The sequence below is a fragment of the Aptenodytes patagonicus genome, chromosome 18, assembly GCF_965638725.1.
Source record: "Aptenodytes patagonicus chromosome 18, bAptPat1.pri.cur, whole genome shotgun sequence".
In the NCBI taxonomy this organism is placed as follows: domain Eukaryota; kingdom Metazoa; phylum Chordata; class Aves; order Sphenisciformes; family Spheniscidae; genus Aptenodytes; species Aptenodytes patagonicus.
Window position 1 is genome coordinate 9,311,751 of NC_134966.1, and position 26,250 is coordinate 9,338,000.

The 26,250-nt window shown below is 53.0% G+C and overlaps 1 protein-coding gene across 2 annotated transcripts in view; it reads left to right on the plus strand.

Annotated features, from left to right (window-relative positions):
- Positions 1-25,698, plus strand: part of RXRA (retinoid X receptor alpha) — a 121,194-nt gene extending 95,496 nt beyond the window's left edge. The window contains exons 5-11 of one of the 2 annotated variants that reach the window (XM_076355139.1): positions 979-1,035; positions 5,169-5,338; positions 11,073-11,202; positions 16,068-16,200; positions 17,329-17,420; positions 19,120-19,225; positions 22,961-25,698. In XM_076355139.1, coding sequence (XP_076211254.1) covers positions 979-1,035; positions 5,169-5,338; positions 11,073-11,202; positions 16,068-16,200; positions 17,329-17,420; positions 19,120-19,225; positions 22,961-23,108 — 836 coding nt within the window. In that variant the 3' untranslated portion in view covers positions 23,109-25,698. The remainder of the gene's footprint in view (positions 1-978; positions 1,036-5,168; positions 5,339-11,072; positions 11,203-16,067; positions 16,201-17,328; positions 17,421-19,119; positions 19,226-22,960) is intronic. The other variant, XM_076355140.1, reaches the window with a different exon arrangement.
- The last annotated feature ends 552 nt before the right edge of the window (positions 25,699-26,250 follow it).

The following is a 26,250-nucleotide window of genomic DNA, read 5'->3' on the forward strand; positions in this document are numbered from 1 at the left end:
AACGACAGCTTGGGACTGCTTTGCCTCACGGGAGAGTGTTTTCTGGGTTGCAGCAAGCAATGTGCCTGGCTCGCCTCCTACATTTAAGATGAATAGACCCACAGTGTTGATTAAATGCTGTGCCACCCTCATGACCAGAAAAATCAGCATCGTTGGGAACAGCGTGGTCCTAAGAGTGGATCTTGTCTAACACCTACGGCCTGAGCGGTGAGGTGGAAGGACAAGGGCACGGGCTCCTCTCGATGGCTTCCCCGCATCCATCCGAGACAAGCCCCATAGTTTGTCTAGATGAGCCCATCTGCTGAGGCAGTAATTGAGTGTGATGGGAGACGGGAGGGTCACGCTCGTCTTGCAGAGCCCTTGCCAGCCCTTCCCTCCTCCTGGTGCGCGGCAGCTCAGCCGGCAGCAGCGGGGATGTGTCCTCCAGCCCTTCACCTCATTATCACCATCTTATTGCAGTAAGAGCAAGAGAGCCCAACTGAGGTTTGGAAAGGTCCTCGTAGGTCATGCTGTCAAGTGCCTTGTTATCACAGGCACTCTCTAGTTTAATCCTCTTCCCAAGGTCCTCTTGAACAGAAGCTGGATGTCTCCTTACCCACCCAGCTAAGCAGAAGGGCGCAGTGCAGAGGGGGCCATCGATGATGAGCAGGAGAAGGGAGCTAGCAGCAGAACCAGCTCCCCTGAATTGCCACGCTGTGTCCTGTCCTTGCTAATCCCGTGAAGCATCACGTGTGAGACAGGAGGGAGAAGCATCTTGTGGCCTCTCTAGAGTTGAGAATATTTATTTTTTCTTAAATATACATTGATTGTGCCACAAGGGAGAATTTGGGTTGGAGGAGCCAGTCACAGAACCCCTCTGTTTTTCTGTCTTTAGCCTGTGAGTTTACAACTTACATGAAAGGAAGAGAAAAATCCAGCAGAAGCAACAAGAACCAAATGATATAATGATCTTTGTTTCTAAATTTTACTGTGTTACAGGGATGGAGCACCATCCATCCCGGCCCACAAGACTTCTGGGAAGCCAAGAAGAACAAGGTATTCCCATTTCAATATTACCAAACAAGCTGCCATGCAGCTACCACGTTTGTATTTCTCTTTTTTAAAAGATAAATAAAAAACAAAGCCACAAAGAAACCCAGCTCCCAAACCAAATCCATTTGAAAAATGTATTTTTGTCATCTCCACCATGGTTTATTTGTCTAATCCCCAGTGGGAGTGGGGAGTGGACTCCAGAGATAAGGTCCTAGGTTTTTATGGTGGGGGTCTCTTCACTACTGAAGATTTTCCTTCACGCAAACATCTCATATTGCATGATTTAAAAAAAAAAAAAAAGCTGATTTGCTTGAATACTTGCTCCTTCTTTCCTTCCCCTTACCCCACCTGCTATTTTTCCTACATCTCAAGAAACACAGTCCCCAATCTTTTCTGAAATGGCGATGTGTCCCTCAGCATCTCTGCTAAGAAGGAGCACCAGCTTGTCAGGTCCTCAGCAGGTCTGGGGAAATGCTGATTGCAGTAAATTGCAGACATCTACCACTGGGCTTATGCCAGTGGAGATCAGAGACATGGAGGACTCTGCTAAGAAGCTGTATGACTGGCAGCTCTTAGACACTGTTGCCTGCTCCTTGCACCTTGGATGTCCTCTCGGTTCTGCTGAGCTTCTGAAGCACAGGCTGCAAGGATGGCTGCGTCTGCAGGGAAGTCCAAGTCTTGGAACCCACAGAGTACAAGTCTTGAATGCCGATGGCAAATCCCCGCGCCTTTCAGGACGTGTTGGGCTTGCCACGCCTGGAGCTGTATGATGCTTCAGGGTGAATCTGAAACTGGGAAAGTGGGGACGCTAGATTTGAAATGAATTCAACCTCTGGATCCTGAAGAGGGACTTTGGGAGTGCCACACCTGGAAGAATGAGGTGACTGTAAGATGATCATCAGAGGGCAACTGTACCCCGAGGCCGGGCACAGAACTGTTGCAGGAGCAAACCTGTTGCTCACATGAAGAATGAAGCTGTTCCCGCTTCATTCCTCGAGCTGACTGTAGGGAGAGAAAATAGCATCTACAACTGAGTCAATGTCTAGAGGAGTCGCTGCCTCGCAGGCATCCCCGAAAGCTACATCCTACAACCAGGGCTGGGCAGGTGTCCTGCATCGTTTCCAAGTGAGGAACAGGTCGGGTTCATAAATGCCTGGTAACGCGAGTCCTGCGAGGAAGCAGCAACTGAACTTCACGTAGTACAGTCACCTCATCCTGCAGATGCACACCTCGGTGAAGACCTGTGCGTGAAGCAGCTTCTTAGGGGTTAGTGAGGATAACGGCGTCTCTGAGCTCAGTGTTGGGAAGCGGTCATTGCTTTCCTGCAGCCCAGAGAGCCAGGGACAGGGGATGGATGGAGGTCATCCAAGCTGCCCGGGGGATCGCAAAGTGATGCCAGGCTTGTCCTGGCTTTGGAGAGGGCTGTCTGGTCTTGGAAACACGGGGGTAGCAAAGCAGGTAAGGCTCTCCCTGGCAAGGGCTTGGTTTATCTTTGGACCTGACATACTCGGTGAGAATACGCCATCTGCTCTGCCTGGTGTGTCATTGCTGCTGGCAGCCAGCTGGGCAGGGGCGAGCGTCAAGGGCTTTGTGTGGGGCTGAGCAGGCTGGGATGAGTCAGCTTTCTGCTGACCAGCTCCGCAGCGAGCAGCAGCACCAACTTTCTGGTGTAGCAGCTCAAAGCACAGATCAATAGAAATAACTACTTATATGTATAATCTCTTTCCATCTGTCTCTTCCATCTCGTTTATATCAGCTAGATTCAGCCTAATCGCTAGCAAATGCTGTCGTGATGACCTGTAAGATTCACTCTCCTATAACCCTTCAAGCGTATCTGATTCTTCACCCCCAAGAATGTGACTGTTGGTTTTGATGAGGTTGAGATTTGCAGATTTAAGGCTTTAAGTAGCCGCTGTCTCCCCAGACCTCTGCAATGCTTTCCCACAAATCCCAGTGTCCAGCTAAGTCACTGGCGGCTGAGCAAGAGGATGTGTTTTTTGGACTAACACCCCTTCCCGGTGGAGTGGCCCCAGCCCTGGAGGTGGTTGATCTCAGAGCAAGGAACCACGCTTTGCACCTTTATCCTTGAGACCTGCTGCAACTGTGCATCAGGTCTTTGGCATTTAAGTCATTTTATAAAATCCCATTTGTTGAGGGTTTGCCTTTCTCTTAGGCTTTTCTGTTATTTAGTAGGTGTTTTATCTCTTCTAATGTGCCCAAAGGAGTTTTGGTGCATCTGTGCTGTTGAAGAAGGGTTGGCATTAAGCAAAAATTTCTAGCCTTTTGATGACTGAGAAAGCAGGAGTAGCGGTGGGGGGAGAAATTTAAGCAGGATTTTATGTTGGCCTGAAAAACTGAAGAGAAGAATCTGTGCCAGACAAGAGCCAGATGGACAAAAGCCACGACACAAATCTGAGCTCTGACAGCAGCAGCTTACCTGGCTCTGGCAGACCAAGCAGAAAACGTTGCGTGGGCCTCGGGAGCCTCTGCAGCCCATAAACTTAAGAGCAGTTTGCAAAAAATAACCTCTTGCTTTTTGCATAACAGCTTTCACATGGAAGTCGTCTGAACACTGTTGACATGCAGCAGACAGCAACGCTGCACCGGCGGCTGCTGCAGGAGGGGAGAGCGAGCAGTGGAAAACAGCCCCAGGCCTTCGTGTGCTGGGGTGGAGCTGGGTTAATGGGATCAACGTCCATATAGGACTCTTTTAGCATGTGTCTTAATTTCCTGGTTTTTTTAAGAAATAAGTTTTATATTCTAGGTTTTATTTTTGCACTTGCATAGAGCTGCTCCCACTGATTGCCTAAAAAGCCTTATTGTGTTACAGACAGCTCTGATTTCCCTAGAACAATACCTGTGCCCCTGCTGCTTTCTCTTAACATCACATAACCAGCTTCAAATTCAGCAGAGAGGTAAAGCATTAGGATAATTGTCAATAAATAGCAGGCCTTTTACGTTACTGAATGCCTCATTCAGACCTCAACAAAGAGCTGGACAAGTTCAAGGAGTTGTCTCTCATGACCAGTGATGGAAACCCCGTTGCTTGGGCTGTTCTCAGCTAGACTGGGCTAAAACATACTGTGGGAAACAACGGTGTGTGGAAAAGTGTGTGATTTAGGGTGTGTAACATGATGATTGAGAAGGAGATAGTTACCGGCGTAACTGTCTGCATAAAGCTACTTTCCAGGTTTAGGGAAAGCGTGTGTGCTGGTTTCAAAGGGAGATCATTAATAATAATGTTATTGGCATCTATTAAGTGTTTTTCATCTATGTACTGCTCAGACGTTAACTCATCAGCATGTGACATGCTTCTGGCTAGATTACTCCTACCACACAGGATTTGGGACAGGTCTCTCCTGTCCGTTTAGAAATTGCCCAGAGACAAAGACAGGATAGTGGTTTGCATAGAGCACCTGACGGCAGATCCCTGCTCCCAGCTCCTGTCCCACGGTAGCACCGTCCTGCCACGGAGCCTTGTGGCAGCCATTAGCATCACTGCTGGACCAGGGAACTAGATGCATGACATGACCTCCATGGAAGTTCAGCACTAACAGGCTCAGAAGATGGTTGAACTCTGGACTTAGGCTTTAAACTGACTGATTTCTCTTTTCTTTAGGATTCCCTTATGCTGTCACTTCACCTCCTTGTTTTCTTCTTCTCCTGCAGCAGTACCCATCCATTTCCCTCTCCCGTGGTGACTCGCCGTGTTGCTTCCTTTGCTTTTCATCATGTGTCTTTAACCTTTTTGCTTCCAGGATTTCTCCCTCTGCAGAAAGGGGAGTTTCCTGGCAAAGGCCAGGTTTGAGCAGGAGCCTCCCTTGCCGTGCTCCCACGGGAGTGCGCACGGAGCAGCTCCCCCAGGCCAGGGCTGCTCAGCGGCTTTCCCAAACCTCATACCCCCCTTGGACTATCCAAGCCCGAGACCCACTGACCACACTGGTGGAAAGGTCAGGTGGGAGAGCAAGACACTAGATGTCTGTGTGCTCCTACAGGTCACAAGGACTGACGATGCTTTAGGTTTTCATGGCTAAGTAACGCGCATAGCTCCGTGGAGCTTCGGGGTCCCAGCTCAGCCCGTGACACTGTGGCCGGGAGCCCTAGGCTGACACTGTCTCTTCTCCATCCACTTCCAGCCGTCCAGGAGGAGAGGCAGCGGGGGAAGGACCGCAACGAGAACGAGGTGGAGTCAACAAGTAGCGCTAACGAGGACATGCCCGTGGAAAAGATCTTGGAAGCTGAACTCGCAGTGGAGCCAAAGACAGAGACGTACATTGAAGCAAATATGGGCTTGACGCCGAGCTCGGTAAGGCACCTCTCCCCTTGGCCCCATCCCCATCCTGGGCACAGGGGGCAGAAGGGATAGCTTGTGGGGCCTCAGGATTGACCTAGCACGAATACAGCAGCGAGCCTAGGTCAGAGAGGGTTATCTTACGGGAAAAGAAATAAGTAGAGCTCAGAAACGCAACTTCTTAGCTCTGCTGTAGATGCCGTGTGTGAGCTTAGATGAAAGCATGAGGAAAGCAAACCCCTCTCCCCCTGCGCAGCCACCAGCACTGGTACTTGTCTGTCTCACTGCCATAGCAGGGGAACAGATACTGTAAGGCATAATTAGAAGGGCTCACAGAGAAGATTTATTTTAGTTAACAGCCATTAGTGCTAAAAGGCAGGAAGACACTCCATGCTCTGAAGAGCTCAGAGTCCAATCAAGCCAATAAACAGAGCTGTGCGGCTGAAGTGCAAAGAGATAAGAGTTGTAAAATCGGGGTGTGACTTTTCAGATGCAGAATTATACAGCTGCTTGGCTCTAAGAAGAGAAAACCTGGAGAAGTTTGCCGAGACGTTTGCTTTCGTGTTCCTTTCCCATTCAGAAGCTGGCATTATAACTGGGCCTGCTCGAGGCATCTGGGCTCTAACAGGGCCTTGTGTAAACAAGAGAGAGCTGACGGAAATAGGAAGAGTGAGAAGCTGCGATGAGGGAAACTGTCTTGGTCCCTTTCCCAAGAGATTCCCTTATCAACAGGTTATAGCCTTGCTTAGAGAAAGCCTCCCTGGAAAGCAGCTACCTCCAAATGTGAGAGCCAACCTATCCTCTGAAATTCTGTTTCTAGGATAGACCCTATGCAAAGCCCTCATAAAGAGCCCTATCGCAGAGAAAGTACATGCTGCCCAGTCTAGGCAGCATTTAGGATGCATTCCCCATTCCTCAATAGCCCCTGTTCCCGTGAAGGTAATGGGAATAGAGGAATGCCTCTAAAAGGTAGGACTGCAATTGAGGCAACTAATGTAGCAGTAGGGTCAGGAGTGGGGCTAATCACCCCCACCCCGGGTACACCGGGGGAGCCCTGGGATACTGAGGGACTGGGAAGTCTCAAAGCAAAGAGATGGAGAGGGAGAAGAAAAAACATAAGCTGCCGTGCGCCATTGTGTGTGCGCTTTTGGGGCCGGGGTCGGCTGCGCATGTTTAATTTCTCATTTGCCTTACAGCGATGCCTTCTGGGAGGCACGCACCATCCCACGGCATGCTCTGTTAGCCGGAGGGGGCACCGCCGCTGCAAGGTGTCATCAGGGCTGCGGAGGGTATAAATTACCCCAATACCCAGCAGGGTATTGCCAGGCTTGCTGCTGGGGAGGGAAGAGGCTGGAGTGGGGAGCATCTCCCGGCTGCCTGGCAGTCCTTCAGGGGAGCACAGAGATACAGCTGGTGCTCTGCGAGCGTGCAGGCTGGCTAACCCAGGAGAGCAGGAACATACACTGAAATATCCCTCTGCAATTCCTATTGCTCTGTGCTAGGTGTCTGTGAGGCTGAGATGATGAAATGCAGCTATTTCTGGGAAGTGGAGGGACTCTGCGGTATTTATTTTCTGCTACAATAATACTTTATCTCTTTCTTCATACGAGGCTGGAGGATTGAGCAGGGAATACCTTATCTGGCAGGGCTTGACAAGAGATCTTGGAGTCAGGCTGCTCCTTGTAGGAGTCTAAGTCTTGACTTGCCTCTATGGGATGCTCTTTTTGGCCTTTACCTACAAGGACACTTCATGGCTGGCTTGCAAAGTGAGGCTTTTCAGTGCACAAGGCTTCCTGCTAAGGACAGAGACGATTCCTAAGGGAAACTCTCCAGAAGCAGATACAGGGCCATGGTGCTCCCCTGCATTTGAGAGCCCAGCTGCACCCTGCAGGCAGCAATGCCCTCCAGCCGGAGGGTCCCATCACCATGAAGCTGCAAGGGGCTTTTTTGGAGGAGGCAGCTCAGCCGTGGTTAGCGTGGGGCTTGGAGAGGCTCTGACGGCTATCAGGATTAAAAATACTTCAGGGGAGTTGTAGCCGGTGTTATGCTGACTTGAAAACAAACCCCAGAGAGCGAGCTGAAATAAATGGCTTCGTCTGGCGCTGCGTCTCCTCAGCCTCTTGTAGCAAATTGAAAGCTGGTTCCTGCATAATTCAACACGCATTACTGTGAACAAGGATGTGTGTTGCATCTAAATAGAAGCAGGAGGCTTGTTGAAATGCCCTATTATTGTCAAGCAGCTTCTGTCCACGAGGTGACATTTGTAGCAGGTTTAGCAGATGTATGAGATCAGCAGCTCGCAGTGACGAGGCCACCGGATGAGGCAAGGGAAGACGGAGGAGCTGCCCTCTTCCCAGCCCTCCCCAGAGAGCCCATGTGATGGAAAGGCAGACAAATTCAGTCCCTAATAGACACGGGGTAAAACACAAGCTGTTTCCTATTAGCCTGGGATGTTGGGTCCTTTTATTTGCGCCCCTGCACCTTAGTCGATCTGCATTGAATGCTGCCGGTGAGCTGGAGAGCTCCAGTGCGTGCAAGGACGTTTCCACCGGGCTGTGCCAGGCTGGGATGGAGGTGGTAGGGTACTGTAGGAGTTAAGACCCTCCTCTCCCAGATGCTCTCATGCCTGTGACTGTCAGCTTGTCCCCGGCTGCTCTTGAGAGCAGAGGTCCCAACTCTGGTTGAGGGAGGTCCCTCTGCTTTGCCAGGCTGGCGCTGGCACTGATTTCTTCCACCGAGGACAGTGTGGGACCCTTCCGTGGGGCTTCAGCACAGTCCTCAGAGCTGGTAAAGGGGAGGCGTGGAGGGCTGCAACCCGTGAGCTGTTCTGGCAGCCCTAGTATCTAAACGTGTTGCTGACAAAGCGTGCTGCTCTGAGGCCGAGTATGGGACCAGGGAGGGGATCTCTATCCTGACACCTTGACTGATACCAGAGAGGATGGGGTATGTTCATGGTTTGAAGCCCATGATGGGGAAAGGGGAGTACAGTGGGGTGCAATCCTTGTGGGTGGCACAGACAGGACGGGGAAGGACGCTGAGCCAGGCAGAAAGCAGCTAAGACAGAGCGATCTGCCCCTACGAATCTGCTCTCCTGCCTTGGGTGGTAGGGGAGTGCCAAGACTAGCGTTTTGATGACCATCACTAAAACACTCACTTGAAGTAATTGCACTGGTGAGCCCCTGATAACAGCTCTTCAGAGGCTGCAAATAGCTGCTAATTGCAATGGTTGTCTGGCTTCTGACTGTGGCAAAGGGGATAAACCCTTTGGGAGGTTCCCACAAGCTGTAAATGAGCATGGCTGCAGGATTCCTCCATGCTGTGTGTCCCAGCAAGCCCGGAGACCCCGTGTGATCCCAGCCCCTCGGGAGCTGGGCACTGGCCGTACGCCCTCAGCGGGTACCTGTCCCCGAGCAGTATGACGGGGCGCGAGGATGGGTTTGCCTCTGCCCCGTGTCCCCGGCAGCCGCAAAGCTGGGCTCCTGCAGTGTAAGCACCACCTCGGATGGGCTCCTGGCCACTGAAAGGCAAAGCCTGTAACTGAGAGGTGTTATCCCCATTAGCTCTTAATTGGCCTTTGGGCGGCTGGTTTCAAGTCACCATTTTCTGGAAGATGTCTCCAAGCTCCGGTTTTCCAGAAGCATCAGGTGCCTGCGTGTCCTTTCGTTCTGTCACACTCCGGCACCGTGCCCTTGCTCTTTACTGCAGGAGGGGATTTGCTTACCGTGCACCAGGAGGGTTTCTAGCACCACTTTGCAGATCCCCTCCTGGAGACAGGCAGCCCTTTCGGCCTGCAGGGATGATACTTTTAGCTGCCTCTCAAGCTACGGTGATGAAGTTCTGCCAGAAAGCACCGTGGTGATTCCGGGAACTGCCATCTGAGGTGTAATTAAAGGCTGGGCCCCTCGCTGAGGCTTTGTATGAAGCACTGAAGGCTGGGTACAGCTTGTGCTGCCTGCAGAGCGGTGGTGATACAGCCAGGGCTGGGAGACGTGGAGCCCGGCTTGCTGCATCAGGGCGAGTCCTAGAGACGGTGACAACCTGCCTAGAAGCAACCCCTGATAAAAGCTTTGGCAAAGACATCTAACTTTCCTAAAATACCCCTTTCACGGGGCTGTGCAGGCACTTGTTGCTTCGTGGGTCAGGTTCTACTGGAACATGGAGTCTCCCGTAAGTCGTGTCCCGCTCTGGGGCAAGCAGGGCTCCATCCCCATCCCGCCCCGCAGGAGCTGGGACGCCTGGGTTCTCACCTGGCTGCTGCAGCTTGCTGACCAAACTGGGATGACTTGAAGTTGGTGATGTTCCTATAGCCTGGGCCAAGGGTGTCCCTTCTCACCCTTCCCGCAAATGCCTCTGAACGCTGATGTTCCTCGTGTTCCTAGTGAAACAAAGCTCCTCCTCACACCCAGTTTAGGGTTTTCCTGTTGTCCAGAGGAAATCCTGTTTTATCTCCCTCTCCCGAGGAAAAGCCCAGTCCCTGTTCACATCTCTTTCCCCAGGGAAGAGCCCCAGCTCCCTCGGAGCAAGACTCCTCTGCCCTTGCACTCCTTGAGGAGCTGCTGCAGCCGGGCAGAGCAAGGAGGGAAAATCCCTGTAACGATGCTCCCTGCTCCTCAGCTGCACTGCTGAACGCGAGCCCATTCCCATCCATCTCTGCACACAACAGGTGAAAATACTTCGAAGGCGGGTGCCCCTGAGCTTGCCAGATGCTGGTTATTTTAAGCTTGGAGCATGGGAGACCTTGGCCACTGAGGCTCAGAGTTTGTGTTCGCTGCCAGGGGACAGCGGAGGGGACCGGGCAGGGGTCCAAGGCATGGCTCCGGAGGGCAGGAGTGAGACTGAGCAGCGTGATCCTCATCTGCCCAGCCTGGGAGAGGGGTTTGTCGTAATGCAACCAGCTGGCAGTGAGGAATGGCCGTGTCCTGCTGAAACTGAGACTTGCTGGAGGGAGAGGTTATGCTGGCGTGGGGTCTGCTCTATCTCGGCCGTGCTGAATTCACACTCCTCCTCCCCGGCGATCTGGGGGTGAAATAAACACTCCTCCTTCGATTTGGAAACTGCTCTTTTAAGGACATGGAAGAAAAATAATCGTATAATCAAAGCCGCTGGATATCAGCAGGGATTACAGTGGGATATGTGGAGGGGCTCATACATCCCTGTCCAGAGAGGTAAACCCTATATACACACTTGTACTAGCGAGGTCTGTCTTCGCCAGGGTTAGACAGGCTCTTCCAGTTCCTAATCACAAGCCCACTTGAGCTGTTAGCAGTTCCTTTAAACAGGGATTTGGTGTGTTTAGGCTGACTGTCCTCCTTGAGAGCAGATGGTTTTTGTTACTGGATAATATTTCAAAGGAAAGGGTTTTTCTCATTTTTTCTGTAATGCCCCCTCTGCTGCTGGTTTATCGAGTTGGGAGATGCTGGCACAGGGAACGTGCGTGCTGCACGGGTGCAGAAGCCTGCCCATCCCTGGGCTGGAGCTAGTTTGGTTCATCAGTCAGTGTGATGGATATTGGGTCTCAACACTCCTGGTTCCTGTTTTGGAGCTTGCTAAACCTACTTAAAACCATGTGGTGGAGAAGCCAAGTCACATCCTTTCCCTGTGACTGATAACGTCCACTTCTGGGGTGCTCTCGACTTCGGGGTCCTTCCCTGCAGCAGGGAGGCAGCAAGTCCCTTCAGCTACTCCTCTAGTCTCTCCTCTTCTCCTTGCTGTGCCTTCTCTGAGCCTTCCAATCTCCTTTTCTTGGCAGCCCAATGACCCGGTGACGAACATATGCCAGGCAGCAGACAAACAGCTCTTCACCCTGGTGGAGTGGGCCAAGAGGATCCCCCACTTCTCCGAGCTGCCCCTGGACGACCAGGTCATCTTGCTCAGAGCAGGTGAGTGGGAACTGTCCCCGCGTGGGCTCTGGCATGGGGCCATAGGAGTACTACATCTCGACGGTGACAGGTATTACACTTAGATTTAGGTCCTGGCAACTTGAAAGCCATTAACTGATTCTGAGTAATAGCCTCTGATAATTCAATTGCTAAATAGGATTTAAAAAGCCCCAAGGGATGTGTTGCTGAATGTGATCCAAAATGTTGCACCAGCTGCCAATCAGCTGCAAAATGGCCCGGCTTTCTCTCTGGTGAGCGAGGCGCTTGGAGATGTGCGCTGGATTATTTAAACCAAGGGAGCTACGCGCTGCCTTCCTCCCAAGCTGAGACTTGAAAGACCAAGTGAGCCTGGGACTCCATGAAATTTCATCAAACTAAAATGTTTGATCATAATTAAAACCAGAAAGGAGAGAAAAATATATCAACCTCCTTCTCCCACCCACCAAGATGAAAATAAAATTCTCTGGGCTTATTTTAAATTTCTTGTGCGGCAGGGGGTCTGCAGGAACAGAGAGGCTTTGGGAGGTGAAAAGCAGTTAGCTGTAAAAAGGGTCTTCTCCCACGGAGTAAATTCAAGCCCCTACTGCTGGCAGGTTACGCACAAAGACCAGGGAGGGCAAGAAATCAAGAGCAGAGCTTGACGAGGGTGCATTTTAGGCATGAAGCTCTTTGCATCGTTCCAATCATCAGAGAAGTGATTAAAAAGGCTTTGGCTTGATGCAGCGGAGAGCTTTGCTCCCTTAAACAAAGAGGAAAGCAAGTTGTCAGTGGGACACATGAAGCTGCTTCCAGCAGATGACAAACTCCATGTGAAGGGTGAGACTGGGAGAGGAAATGAGGAGACCTTGACGGCTGGCAGTGGCACCCAGCTCTCCGCTTGGCAATGAGAGACACTGACCTTGGCTACTCGAAGTAGTCAAGGGAATTCAAAAGGGAACGATGGAGGAGTCTGGTGCAGAGCAGAGGTGCAGCCTCAGAGCAGGGCGAGCTGGTGAGCTACCTGGTGCAAACCAGCCCGGCAGCCAAACCCCAGCAAGCCAAGGACTCTGAAGTCCCTGGTAGTTTTAAAAGTTCCTCTTGTTTCCCCAAAATGCACTTTTGTAGGGAATTCAAGAGAGGAAAACCCTGCCAGGGGTGTGTGTTCCTCTCTCTGCACTCTTCTGGCCTCGGGTTAATGGCCTCTGTAGATGAGACACCGCTGATCCACCTTGATGGCAGCGTTCTGGCTTCTTACTGTAGAAAGTGTATGCCCCAAAATAAATGCCCATGAAATTGGGCAGGAAAGTGCTTTAAGAACCAAGTGCAAAGTATTCACTGCAACACAAAACGTAGGAACTGCCAGAACTCCTTCAGGTCCAAGGTTGCTTCAGGAGAAGGTGTAAGGGCTCCAGAGTAGGAAGATGATGGGATTGGTGTTTCCCCCTTCCCGCCACACAAACCCTAGCTGTCATTCTGTTTAATATGGCTGACTGTAGCCCAAATGCATGAATCTTAATACTTTCTGCAATTTTTTATTGACTGTCAGCCAGTGTAACTGCGTACCTTGGGCCTACATACAAATACCCAGTCCCTCTTGCAACCTCTCCGAAATCCTTGACCTCAGTGGTTTCTGGGCGATCAAGTCACACCGTTTACTGGTGTAGGTTTTCCACTCTTCTTATATTACTGAAAGGAGATTTTTATAGTCACATTCATCTAGTGGTTACAGCAGTAGTCTGGGAATGGAGAATTTGGGGGTTTTATTCTTGCTGCAGACTTGGCCAAGTCCCATGCCCTCCCTGGCCGGCTCCTGCTAGCCCTTCGGTGAAGGTGCTTCTCTCATTTTTCCGTGGGTGTGAGCATTGCCAGAGCTGGCTCACAGCCCTCTCTGGAAAATACAAAAAGTGTATTTTTGAAGAGGGTCTCTAGAGGCTCTTGTGAGAGTGGATGAGGAGGGGAAGCATCTCTATAGAAATCTTTGAGGGCTTTCTGCAAATATTGCAGGGAAGAACTGGATTCAGACAAAAAGCTGCCTTTTTCTTTTGTGAAATGGAAACAAAACCCGCAACAACAGTTCAAGGTTTTCCTTTCTCTTTAGAAGAAGGCTAATGAAAGCTGAACTGGAGACTTTCTGACCTGACGTTCTCTCCTTTGTGCTGGTGCTTGTTATGACCAGCTTCGAGCTGGCATGCTGGAGGGGCCACTCCACGGGGTAGGATGGGGGGCTGCAGACCCCATCGCATCCCAGATTTCATGGTGGCTCTAACCCCATGGCCATGAGGTGGGCTTAGCACCCGGAGCGGCTCCGATGGGCTCCCTGCTCCGAGCATCTCTGTCAGGGCCTCAGATAACCTCCCCCAAGTCTTTTAACTAGTTGCTCTATCTATTACTGAGTGGGGAGAGCGGCCTGCTGAGAACACCTGCCCATGAAATATTTAAGTATTAAAATGTAGCTAAGAGCATCAGTCAGGTTCAGTCGTGCATCCTTGGAGGCAAAATTAAGTGGAGCACACGTCTTTGGAGGAGCGCTGCTGGATGGGCCAGCAGTAGCTTTCCTCTAATCCTGAATCACTTAAAAATCTTCCCTCTCTGAGCTTTTTGGAGGAGGAGACCCAACTTTTTAAGCCTGTTTTCCCTGGGTTTTGTTGTTTCCAAGCTTGCTATGGCTGAGACAGGAATAACCTGATGTTTTCTCTGCATCGAGGCCAGCCTGGCAAAGGATGCTAAGCACTACATCTCTGCAGCTGCAGTTCATTCTATAGGGCTGGTGGGGAAACTTGGTAGTGAGATGGATTAACATGATGGTCACTACGCTGCCAGGTGCCTTCCCTACCCCAGAGGAGCCAAAGCATCCCCGGAGGCTGCAGCCACCTTGTTTGATGAGAAAGGAGTCGCAAGAATCAAAGAAATCTGCTCTGCTTCTCGAGAGCTTGGGCTGAAATGCAAAACTCTTTGGGTAGACTTGTTTGATCTCTAACTCAGGTTTGCTGCCTGTGGTTATACCTAATTTTTCCTGCTTGCTGCTTTATCTTGTCAGCTCTTTGGGGATGCTCTGGTGAAAGCACCGGGTAGAAACAGGTTCCCCATTTCAGCCGAAACTTCCCAGCTCTAAATGGGAATAATTCAGCTGAAGGGTGCTGATTAATCCAGCGGTCCTTAGCTGGAATAAGCCCAGCACACATATTGGTGGCACCCCGCAGCCTCACCACTTTCACGGATTCTTGGCAAGCCGGAGGCTGGATTCGGCGCCGCTGGGGCTGTGCGGAGCCGCGGCAGAGGGATGTTGGGTGATGGCCGAGAGTCAGGGCAGAGCTGTGAAAGCCGGTGCCGTGGAGGGACGTTGTGAACCAGCTCTGGTTCCTGTTGGTTGGGGCTGCGTGGAGGGGCTGCGTGTGGAGTTGCTGTGGGTCTGCCTGTGACGGCTGGTGGGAGGCACCCACGGCACCTCTCTGTGGGTCTGGCTCTGGGAGGTCCTCTTCAGCCACGGAGCACGGTTCCTGCGGGCTCCTGGTGCAGTCCCACGTCTTCTCCTCCGTCCTCCTTGGGTTTCAGTGTTGCAATCCCTCTGCAAGTGCCAGGCCTCGCCCAGTAAATAGCCAAATAAACGTTCCCATGGTTGGGGTGGAAACATCCTGTGGCCACTTAGGGAAGAGTGAACTTTATTCCTTGTCAACATTTCTAATGGCATAACCCATCTCTGCAACAGTAGGTAAATGCAGCACACGTGGACGTTGTATTTATTCCAGTCAGCGAGAAAAGACATGTTTCTGTGGCGGGAGAGGAGGTGAAGGATGTTGTTGCATTGCTTTCCCGGCCTGGGAAAAAAAAATAAAATCGAATATCCTGACATTTCTGGACCCTGCCAAGGAGCCCTGTGTTCTGGACACCAGAACACATTCAGGCCGGGTAAATCAGCTACGTGATGAGCGTGAGACTCCCCAGGGTTGCAGAAGACCCATCTTGTTTTATTGGAGATGCCTCTCCTGGTTCAAAGTCACCAAAATTTCCACCCTTCAAAACTTTACAGCATTTCTTCTTGTTACGGGTTTGTTTTGGGCATTCTTGAACTCAGCTGGTAGCCGATTTAAGAATTTGAAGACGTGTTAAATTAGGAAGGGGAGCTGGAAGGCGGGGAGGGAGGTCGCATCTCCCTTCCCTTCCCCATTTGTAACTAGCCCAGACTGCTCCAGTGGTGTCCGGGCTCAGAGGATGTGTTTTCCTATCTCCTGAAGTAGCACGTCCAGTAACTAATAAGACAAAAGCTGATTTCCAAGCATCTATGGAAAGCTGTTAGAGGAGCAGTCATGGACGTGGGATGTCCCTGTACAGCGGCAGGTGAGAGGAGAGGCAATCCCTTCCAGTATTTATACGGCAGAAGCAACAAACCTGCAAGCAAGAGTTTTCATGGTCCCGATTTACACAGCTGAATAATGGTGAATGAACTTTTGTGCCCCATTATGGCCTGAAAATGAGCCCAATTAGCTGATATAAAGTGTTAATAGGTCTTTAACTGCTCAGGGGCACGGAGTATAAGGTCAGAGGGGGAACGCAGGGCTCCACACCCACTCGTAGGTTCACAGTGAGAGGAGCAGGGCAGAGAGCTGTTTGCTCTGGTGCCTGCAAGGTTTATAGAGGAAACTGCCTCCCTTATTAGCGTTATATTTTTAGTGCATTTGTTCTTTAATGGTTTTTTCCTTCCCTGACATCCAAGAAAGGGTAGGCTCCCCCCTCCCTTCCCATATCCAGCCTTGTTACTCTAGCAAAGGCGGTTCTTGAGCGGTTTCCTCCTCTCTTTTTAGCACCGGGGAGGTGACGTTGCCGATTCCCGAACCCACTGAGGACCCCGTGGCTCTAACCTGCGGCCTTGGTTGTTTTCTCCTCCCCAGGGTGGAATGAGCTCCTAATCGCCTCCTTCTCCCACCGCTCCATAGCCGTGAAAGACGGGATCCTCTTAGCCACCGGGCTCCACGTGCACCGGAACAGCGCGCACAGTGCTGGCGTCGGGGCCATCTTTGACAGGTGGGCAGAGGGAGGGATGGATGGTGGGGAACGCATCTCATGCCACCTTGCCTAGACATCCCCGTCTCTGTCTCCGCACCGGTCTGCCTCCGTTCCCGGCGTTGCAACCTGCTTGAGGGGTCGGATGGAGATGCGTTGGCATATGGGGTTCGTGGTTGGAGGAGCCCAGGCTGAGGCGTGTCCATCCCACAGCGTGCATGGAAATGTCATGGTCTTTGCTGCAGGCAATGACTTTAAATCCCTCCTCTTAAACCTGCAGAAACCAACAGCCCGCAATAGTCAGGGAGAGGGCTGCCCAGTGCAAATCAAAGCCTCTTTCATGGGGCCCAGATGCCTTCTAATGTTACAAGGAGGCCACTCCTTTGTTTCTTTTCATCTTTAATTGGACCAAGACGTGATTTTATTTTCACAATGAAAAACCACCAAAAATACCCAGCAGGTTCCACATGCGTATCCCGAGGGCTCTTTAATCTCGTGCTTTGGGAAAGTGTTTTAAAGCCAGACTTCCAGGGTGTTTGACCCACAGTGTGGCTCCGGACGCTGCTTAAATTGTGGCTTATTTCTCTGCCCAGGACTCATCTTGATATGGCTTAGTTGAAACCAAATCACCTTTGCTTCTTACCTTTGCAAGGAAATTGTTCTTTGGACCTGGGTGACATCATTTGTTTCCTGTGAGGTCATAAGTGCAAGATCATGACTTCACTGCAGGATCTAACATGAAAAACTGGGCAATCAGTGGAAAATATTTCAAGACCGGCACCTGCAGTAAGAGCAAAGGGAGTAATAAAAATTACCGGCAGAGGAAATTGCTTTTAGATACCTGTTGGGGTTTTTTTTATATTATTATTTTTTATTTTTAGGCAGCTTTCTCAGGTGCCAAAGCCCCTCAGTGAATGTATGAAGCCAGTTTTTATGGTCCCTGTTGTATCTCACAGAAACTATTGATGTTCCTAATGAGCTATTTTTGATACAGGAGGAAAATGAGGGCATATCCTCAGCTGGTATGAGCGAGCACTGTCCCATGACTTCATTAACCATGCACCAGAAGACCTCTCTCTGGGTCTGACACCGGGGTGTTTTTTCATTTCTTTTTAACGCTGACATCTGTGATTTCTGTGTCCTTTGCAGAGTACTGACAGAACTCGTGTCAAAAATGCGAGACATGCAGATGGACAAGACAGAGCTAGGCTGCCTGCGAGCCATTGTCCTCTTCAACCCCGGTACATGCCCTTACTTCTCTCCTGTCCTCTCTTGGTTGATGCTGTGTCCTTTTGGCTCCTTTTCTTACCTATAAAGCTCCATTGCAAATAACTGAGGGCACCCGACTCCCGAGGACAGGGCAAGAAGGAAGAGAGGCAAGAATGAAAGTCAAATTAAGTGCTGCACATGCATCTGTCACCTTACAAGCATGTCCTTTGCAGGTCAGGGATGGATCTGGTTCTGTGCCCAGGGTTGCTCTCCAGGCCTCCCTTTCTAAGGCGTTTTCCCCTTCGTAGAGGGCAGCGTGGTTCACGGTCCAAAATATTCTCCATGCAGGGCCGGGACTTGGCTGCGATCATCTGAGGAGATGGCGAATGCTGCTTTTGGAGCTGACTCCTACTGATGGGCTGAGTTCTCTGCTGAGCTTGAGAGGCTTTGGCTTGATCAACGTACCCAGTCTTCCTATTTTCAGTGTTTCAGCCAACTCTGTAAAAAGAAAGATGTAGTGTAGAAAGGGAGTTGTCCCTGAATAGGAGCAAAAATGAATCTAGATATCCTTTAAGACAAAAGTATGGATTAGAGCAAAGTTAGAGCATGGACATTATTGTCCTCTGTTTCTCGATCTCAACATCCAAGGGCTTTTATTAATGGCATTTCTGGAAAAGCCCTCTGCAGACCTGGAGAGGGTGAAAGGCATGAAACGTGCTCATAAAATACACAAGAACTTTATTTTTTGTCTGCAGCTTGCTTAGTTTTACAGACTCCAGGAGGCTTCACGCTGCTTGCTTTTCCCCCTTGGCCCCAGCTGCCCAAGGGAAGAAGAAGGTTCAGTGCCTGGGGTTGTCTCCGGCGTTTCAGAGACCAAAGCCCTGCTGCAGCAGGAGATAGACTGCCAGCTTGCAGATGCCTGTACAGATCTGTTGGGGGGTTCTCTGTATTTTAGAATGGGTCAGTCCAGAGCAAAAGCAGATGGCAGACAAGGGTGGACCTCCACAACTGTGGCCACCCCTTCCCCTCCCTGCCCTCGCAGGAGCATGGTTTGTGCCCAGGCAAAGCTCTTTCCCTGGCCTTTCCCACCGAACACAGGCCAGGGCATTTCAGCAGGGTTTATTGCTGTTTCTTAAGTTTGTTTTTCTGCTTGACTTATCCCCCCCCCTTGTAATCACCAGTAATTTATTGTCTGTAATTTGGGATTAGCCGTATATGGTAGAAGAAGGGGAATCTGGAGAGGTTCCCGTGGCGCATGTGCTCGGGGATATCGATTGCTTGACTGTCCCTTTCACCCTACTAAAAACAGATCCTCATCGCATCGTGGGGGACCTGCCAGAGCGAGGGCTTTTCGTTTAGCCCTGCCGCAGTGCTTCGTGCTGGAGGGAGAAATCCCACCAGCCCAGGACTTAAACCCTTTTCGTGAGGGTCTGTGACCACTGGAATGAGCCAAAATGGTTGGGGTTGGGGTATGAGGTACCCCAACAGATATGGTAAAACAGATCTGTAGTCACAGGGCAAACCCTGCAGGGCTTGAACGCTCCCCAGGAGGTGTTAGGTACTGCCCCAAATTCCTGGGGTTCAGACCCCACATCCATGCTGTACCCTGGTCTGGTGGTGCAAGGAGGGATGGAGGGGGCTGTGCATCCTGGGGGGTGTGTACAGGGGGGTCCGTGCCTGCCTGGAAAGCCTGGAGGTTTTTTGGCTGATGGTCCTTTCGTTGCCTTCCAGACTCGAAAGGTCTCTCCAACCCGGCTGAAGTGGAGGCGTTACGGGAGAAGGTGTACGCGTCGCTAGAGGCATACTGCAAACACAAATACCCCGACCAGCCCGGGAGGTGAGTTGCTGGCTGTGCCCTGTCCTCCTGCAGCCTCGCGCCCCTGCAAAGCCCCGTGCAATGGGTGCTGCAGCCGGTGCAAAGGGTGCTGCAGCCCAGGACAGGGTCCAGGTGCCGTCCCCGGGGTCGCTGCACCTGCAGTGTACGGATGCTGGGTCCCTTCCATTTAGGGCTCTCTGTTCCCACATCTTCTGGGAGTGAACCGTTCTCTGCAGAGAAAACCACTCATTTCTACCTGCTTCAGCTGTGAACGTCCTTAGAAAATCCCCCTGTGAAGTGCAGAGAGCTCTTTATTCCCATGCCAGTAAACGTAACGCAGCCAGGACAAGGCTGGGCAGTAACGGCGGTGCCGAGACCTGAGGAGCCCCGGCTCCGGCGGCCACAGCAGTGGGATGAGCACATGGGGGAAGGGGTATCATTTCCCTTTTGGCAACCACGGAGAGCAAACCACAGCGAAAATAAGACGCACACGGAGTTAATTTTCAGTGGCAGATGAGCATCATTACTGGGAAGTGAAAGCCTCAATTGATGCTCTTTTCTCCCCTCCCCGCCTCCCCCAATCCAGCTGGGAATGGGAGGGGGAATTAGGAATGTTTTCCTGGACTGCTCTGGAGCTGAGTGGGCGCATTTTCCCAGTTACAGCCTGAAGCTGGCAACTGCCAGTTAAGTTACTGACAGTCATTTGAGAAACCAAGCAAAGCTCTGGAAACTGCTGCTGGTGCATATCGCTGCTGAGGCGTGAATATTGGGAAAAACAGCCCAAGCAACTGGGATTTGCATCTCACCTGCATTCCCAGTCTTGCGTGTCTGGATGGTTAAAAAAATAAAGGATGCTGTTACATCAATGAACGCAGTGGGCAGATCACGCCCTCAGAAGTAATATTGGACTTGTTTTCCCCCCCTTTGGGTACCAATGTGCTGGCAGATGAAAAAAGACACATTGTAAATGGGCTGCTTGGATGTTCATGGTTGGCTTGTGGCGGGGAGAGTTGGGATGGAGGTACTGTTGGGTGTGTTTGGCTTTGTGGTGAGGAGGGAAGTGGGGGATGAGCACGGTGCACGGAGCAGGGGTGATTACCTCTCCTCCCCCGGGTGGTTTATGTGGACCCCAGGCCAACTCTCAAGCCGACTCCTCTTCCAAAAAGCATTATTAAATTGCAGTTCCTAAGCAAATCCAGACCCAGACCCTGGACTTTGGCTGTTCTGGTGTTTCAGAAGAGCTCTGCTTCCCTTGGGGCTCACAACGAGCAGCCAGCCATACCTGGCACAAGGAGAGCTGCGTTGGGAATCGTGGCCAGCAGCTCTCTTGGATTATTCCCCCAGCAGGATGAACTCTTTGCTTCGCACAGGCATCCAGTGTCTGCAGCTGAGTCGTGCTGCCCTCGCACGCCGCTGCTCGCTGCCGCAGGCTGGGGTGGGGCTGGGCAGGGGGCTGGCATGGGGACAGCCCCGCTCTTCATCGACCAAACCACCACGAAGCCGCTGTGCATGACTGAGCAAAGTCACTGAGCCACCAGTCAAAATCAGTTCCCCAGGGCTCTATCTCAATGATCAGCAATGTGTAAGGGAGCATTTTGGGTTCAGTAGCCTGCACCAGGGGCTCTGGAGTTTGATCTCTCACTGGCTTTGAATGACCTTGGGCTGGGGACCTCCTTGTGTGATCCTCACACCCTTCCTTGGTGACCTTAAAGGTTTTTGCATGCTTAGGGCTGTCCTGAGAGGCATTGCTGACCTTACTGCATCTCTTGTATGGTGCAGGGCAATGGTGGACTAAGCCCGGGTGGCTCGGGAGGGTTAACTCGTGGGCTGGGAGTCCAAAGTTGCACAAGAGCTAAACAAAGCTCTCAGGAGCTCTCTCCATCCTCCTGGTCTTATGGCACAATGTGATCACCATCTGGGGCTGGAAACAAGTTCTTCCTGTGGTTGAGCAAGCGCCTGGTCGAGCCCGTGGCAGGCACCCTCTCCTGCTCCACGCTGCGGCGAGCGCTTGGCTTCCCCACCACTTCAGATGCCCTTTGGTGCATGACTTTAGCCTAGTCCCCGGCCATCGAGAGCTTGCGAGCATCATGTAAACACCAAAAGGGAACTTCTCTGCAGCAGCGAGATGGAGGCAGGCATTCCTAGGAGAAACCCAGCCGTGCTCCCCCCGCGCCAGCCCCTGCTCCTCTGCAGGGAGGGCATGGTGCGTACGTGACACCAAGCAGCCGCGGGGAATCGGGGCTATTTTCTCCCCTCCTGGCCGCAGCCCTGGCACATTTTGCTGCGGGCTGGTTATCTCACAGTTAAACGTATCCAAGGGCTGGAGCCATCATCTGGTTTGGTTTAAAGTGAAACTTCCTGAATGGGATGGTAGGACTGATTTGTTTTTCCTGGCTCTGCTCCCACCGTTCTCGCCAGCTCAGCAAAAAAAAAAAAAACAGGGAGAGAGAAGTGTGCATGCATGTATAATATCTGTATGTTTGTGCATGTCTCTCTCTATCTGTGTGTTTTCTAGAGAGTCCCCTTCTCCCTGGGCTGGTTTCAAGCCCTGATTGTGCAGCAGTAAAAGCAAATAAATGTGCCCCTGGCCATTAAAGGGCCTTTCCCCCATTTTGAGAGCGGGGAGGCGATATCCCGCAGCGCCTGGGGTTGCTGCCTGCACCCCTGGGGTGTGGGCAGGCAGGGTGGGGGCACCCCGGGTGGCACCGCGGGGTGCTCCCAAGCACCCTTGCAGGAGCCGGTGACTTTCTCCTGGCTCCGCAGCCTCCTGCCTCTCTCGGAGCCCAACACACAGCAGACTTTCCCCGGCACAGCCGGCTGGTCCTCAGGCTCATGTTCTTCACCCTGGCCAGCTCCTGCAGCGCTGTCGGCTCTCCCCAGCCCCCCTGGCTCTCCCCTGCCCAGCTGCGCACCCCTCCTGCCTGTCGGCTCTTGCCGGCATCGGCATCGAGGGTGCGACCTGACAAGCATCTCTGCTGGGCAGGGCAGGCTGGGGAGAAAGGGCTTTTGTTTGGCTCGGGCTCGTGGGAGCCCCGCTCTGGGCAGGGAGAAGGGGAGCACCCCATGTCCCGGCTGATTCGCAGCGCTCCTTCCAGCTTTTGTGTCAAAGCCCTTGTCTCCTTCCATTGGCTTCACCCCTGAGGAGCCTCCAGCCCGGCTGTCAGCTGGGTTTCTGCTACGCCAGCAGTCCCCCAGGGCTCGGCAGCAAGCAGCCCTAGTGATGGCTGGCGGAGTGGCCTGGGAGGTGCCAGGTGCCTGCAGGAAAGGGGCATCGCCGAGCCGACTAACCTCACTCAGCATCTCTTCCATCCCCTCCCTGGCTGCTTGCCCTTTTCCCTGACCAAAGACCCTGCTGAAGCTGCTTACACCACTGCCTGCGACAAGGCTGGCCCCGTGATGCCTCCTCCCTGTGGCTGCGGTGTAGGGACCCCACAAGCTTCTTGGGCGGGTGCATGAAGCCAGTGGTGCACCCCAGTCCGGGGACGGCCTTTCATTTCTTATTTTACTCTTCCAGCTCAGCTATCAGCACATGTTTGTTGTGAATATGCACTGTGGCTGCCTGACCTTCAAGGCTGGGGACATAATTAATGATTTCTCTGCACAGCTCTGAGTGTAGCCCCATGACTTTGGTAGCAAAAGAGGTTGTGTCTGACTCCCAGCCCTTCTGAGCAGGAGTGGCCACAGAAGCTTTGGGGATCGGGGCAGAAGCGGGGCTGCCGGTGGGATGGCTGACCATGTCATGTCTCCTGCCCCCAGGTTCGCAAAGCTCTTGCTCCGTCTCCCAGCCCTCCGGTCCATCGGCCTGAAATGCCTGGAGCACCTCTTCTTCTTCAAGCTAATAGGCGACACGCCGATCGACACCTTCTTGATGGAAATGCTGGAAGCGCCCCATCAAATGACTTAGAGAACTGCTGCTGGGTCAGTCCCTCGCCCGGCTGGGGTCTCACGGGGCCCCTTCCTCTGCTTTCCTCCACCACCGCCCCAGCCCATCCTTCCCTCCTCTCCCCAGCGCTGGAGGCACCGTCTGATCCGGGGCGACCCCCTGCCGTCCTCGCCTCCTCGTCACCTTCACCTTTGTCCGTTTGCTGTCACTGCTGCATCTCAAGACCTGCTCGCTGGTTCCCTGCGCTAGATGTAGAGAAGTGGGAGTGGAGAGAGCTTGCCACCCGCCGCCCCGGCTCGCACCCCTGCCCCGGCCCCTGCCGTTCCATGAGTTTCGGGGTGAGCCGCCGGCCAGACTTGGCATCACCCCGCGTGCATGCCGCGGCCGGTGGTGCTTCCCCCCGGGGCAGGAGCAGGGACGGGGACGATCCCAGCCCTTGGGGCAGTGGGGTTTGGACAAGCCGAGGGGAGTGGTTGAACTCGCTGGATTGCAGCTGGCTATTTTCAGAGGATGGAGTTTTTGAAAAAGAGAAGGGGGGAAAAAAAAAAAAGAGTTCTATTTTTGGTTTCTAACTATTATTAGTAGTCTCGGTAGTTACTTCACGGAGGGAGAGGCGGGCTGGAGAGGCGGCCCGGCCCGTGCCCCGCAAATGAGTCACCCGTGGCTGCACAGAGCCTTCTCCTTTCAATTAAAAGCAGAGGATTTGGGATTGCGCTGAATCCCCCCCCAAATAACGAGGCGACTGGTGGCACAGGGAGTCAGGGCACCCTCTCACCCTCTGTGCAGAGAGTCCCGCGGGCGGCAGCACCTGAAAAATCCCCTTTTGCCATCCCAGAGGGCAGCCGAGAATCACTACTCTTCCCAAATACGCCTCTGCGCTTGGTGTGGAGCTGCCCACGCGGACACGAGCCAGCTGGAGCACTTGCTTTAAGGCTGCAAGGGACTCAACATCGCCCTTCCCCAGCTCGTGGGGTCTTGCCGGGACCCCCGCCCTCAGCACTGCGCCCAGCATCCCGGCACGGCCCCGCTCTCGAGGCTCGGTCCAGCCTGTCCCGCCAGACCCGCGCTTTATTTCAAGGGCTGTTGCGTTGGAGCAGCAGGAGCTGGCGTGTCGGCAATGGCTCCTTGTTTTTTTTTGGTCCTGACCTGGTTCAGTGAGGTTGGAGGGGCATTTCCAGCTGATGGGGTGGGCTTGGCAAAACGCCCCCTCCGTGCCCGCATTGCGGGGTTTCCCCTGGGCCGGCAGCGCCCGAGCCCTCGCCTCACGAGGGGGTTTCGACTCGCCCAGGAGGCTGCTCCTCTTGATTCAGCAGCTGCGGTGCAAAACACTGCAAGGCAACAATTAGTGGGAGTGCTTGGCCAGGCTGGTAATTGTGGCTGTTAATTAGTGGTGAAGCAAGAACAGGGCTCCCCCTCCCCTGAATCTCCCCCATTGGGCAGGGACGTGGGGGCTGAGAGGTCCCAGCTGGGTGGGGGACGCGGCAGCAGCCTCTGCCCGTGAGGGCAGCGTGCCCATCCCCGGCCCATCCGGGGTGCCGAGAGCACCAAAAGCACTTTTTGCACGGTCCTTTCCTTGAATCTTTGCGTGGCGGCAGGGAGATGGACAGATTTTTAGGGATTAGGGACGTGGTCCCAGGAACGTACCCACATCCCACAGGACAGGATCCCCTAGCCAGGGAGCGTTTCCCCTTCACATCCCCATTTCACCTTCAGCGGGCGTCTCCAGAGCCCCACCGAAAAAATGAGTTAGGAAAAAGCTCCAAAAGCAGAGCAAGCGGTGGGGGACGTTGGGGAGGGTTTTTCCCCCCTTGGCAGGATGGACTATCCCGAACACACCGTGGGGCGGGTGCTGGGAGCCAAGAACGAGGTGCCTGTGGTTGGCCTCGGGCCAAGGGCTTCCCCGCCGCTTTCATGTCTTCTGTGCTTTGAAACAACAAAGCGTGAGGTCTCCAAGGTATTTCTTTCTCTTCTTTCTCCCTGTGGGTTGTAGCTGGCTCTTCAAACATCTCCTTTGTGCCTGGAGGGGGGATGGAGCGGTGCCCACCAGCTCCCACCTCTGTTTTTGAGGGGACACAGTTGTTGCCCGCCTGTCGGCATCCTGCCTGGCAGCTCGAGTCCCCCGTTCCATCCCCTGCAGTTAACCAGACCATCTCACTGCTAAATAAATGCTCAGGATTTCAGGTCATAACTTTCCCTTAGGCTGGCCCGAAGTGGCAAATCCAGAGAGGCAGGGAAAGTGTTTTGGCTGTGTTTCTCCAGCAGCCTGCACGCCGCCGAAAATATTATTAAACAGCTTCATCCTGCAAGAATTTGCCAAGAAAACTAGGCGAGAGAAATGAAATATGTAAAGGGTGCCAGTAAACACGAGCAGGCTGTTCCTTGCCAGCGTAAGGCTGGCGCAGCCCCGTGGGGGGCTTGCAGGGAGGTGTTAGCTCCCAGCCAGCCGGCGGAGCTCAACCCGGAGCCAAACCAGCCCCCGGCAGCCGGCAGCCCCCGGCCCGGCTCTTGCTGGTGGAAAGGAGCCTGGAGTTCACTTGCTGGAGAGGGTGAGGGTGCTTTGTGATAGTCGGTGCACTAGAATAAACCCGCTGTCCTTCTCCGTTGGGTGGAACCACTTTGTTCCTGATCGATGTCTTGGAAGGGGCTGTTTGGTGCTGGGTGCTGAGCTGTGGTGGCTTGCGAGGCTGCGGTCTGGCCGGCTGCAGCCCTGGGCACCGCCGGGCTGCAGAGGGGGAGCTCCCATCCCATGCCATGCCATGCCCTGCCGTGCCCTGCCGTGCCGTGCCATCGCATCCCATCCCATCCCATCCCATCCCATCCCATCCCATCCCATCCCATCCCATCCCATCCCATCCCAGTTAGCATTTGACCTGATAAAAATAAAATACCGCAAGCAAGGGGGTGTCTTCAGCAAGTAGCGTGGTGCAAAGGGGAAGGCTCTGTGGGCCAGGGGCTCTCGGTCAGGACGCATGTCTCCGTGCCTCAGTTTCCCTGCTGGAACAGCACGTGGCCTCGATTCATGCCCCCAGCTGAGGAGGGTTTTGGGGAAAGGCTGAGCATTGTCCTGGGCTTTCTGTTTTCGGCAGGTGTCGAGGGAGCCCCTGCATTGCTGTAACTCAGCATTGACTGTTGCTTTCAGCAGAGCTCTTCTGATTTCCCCCGG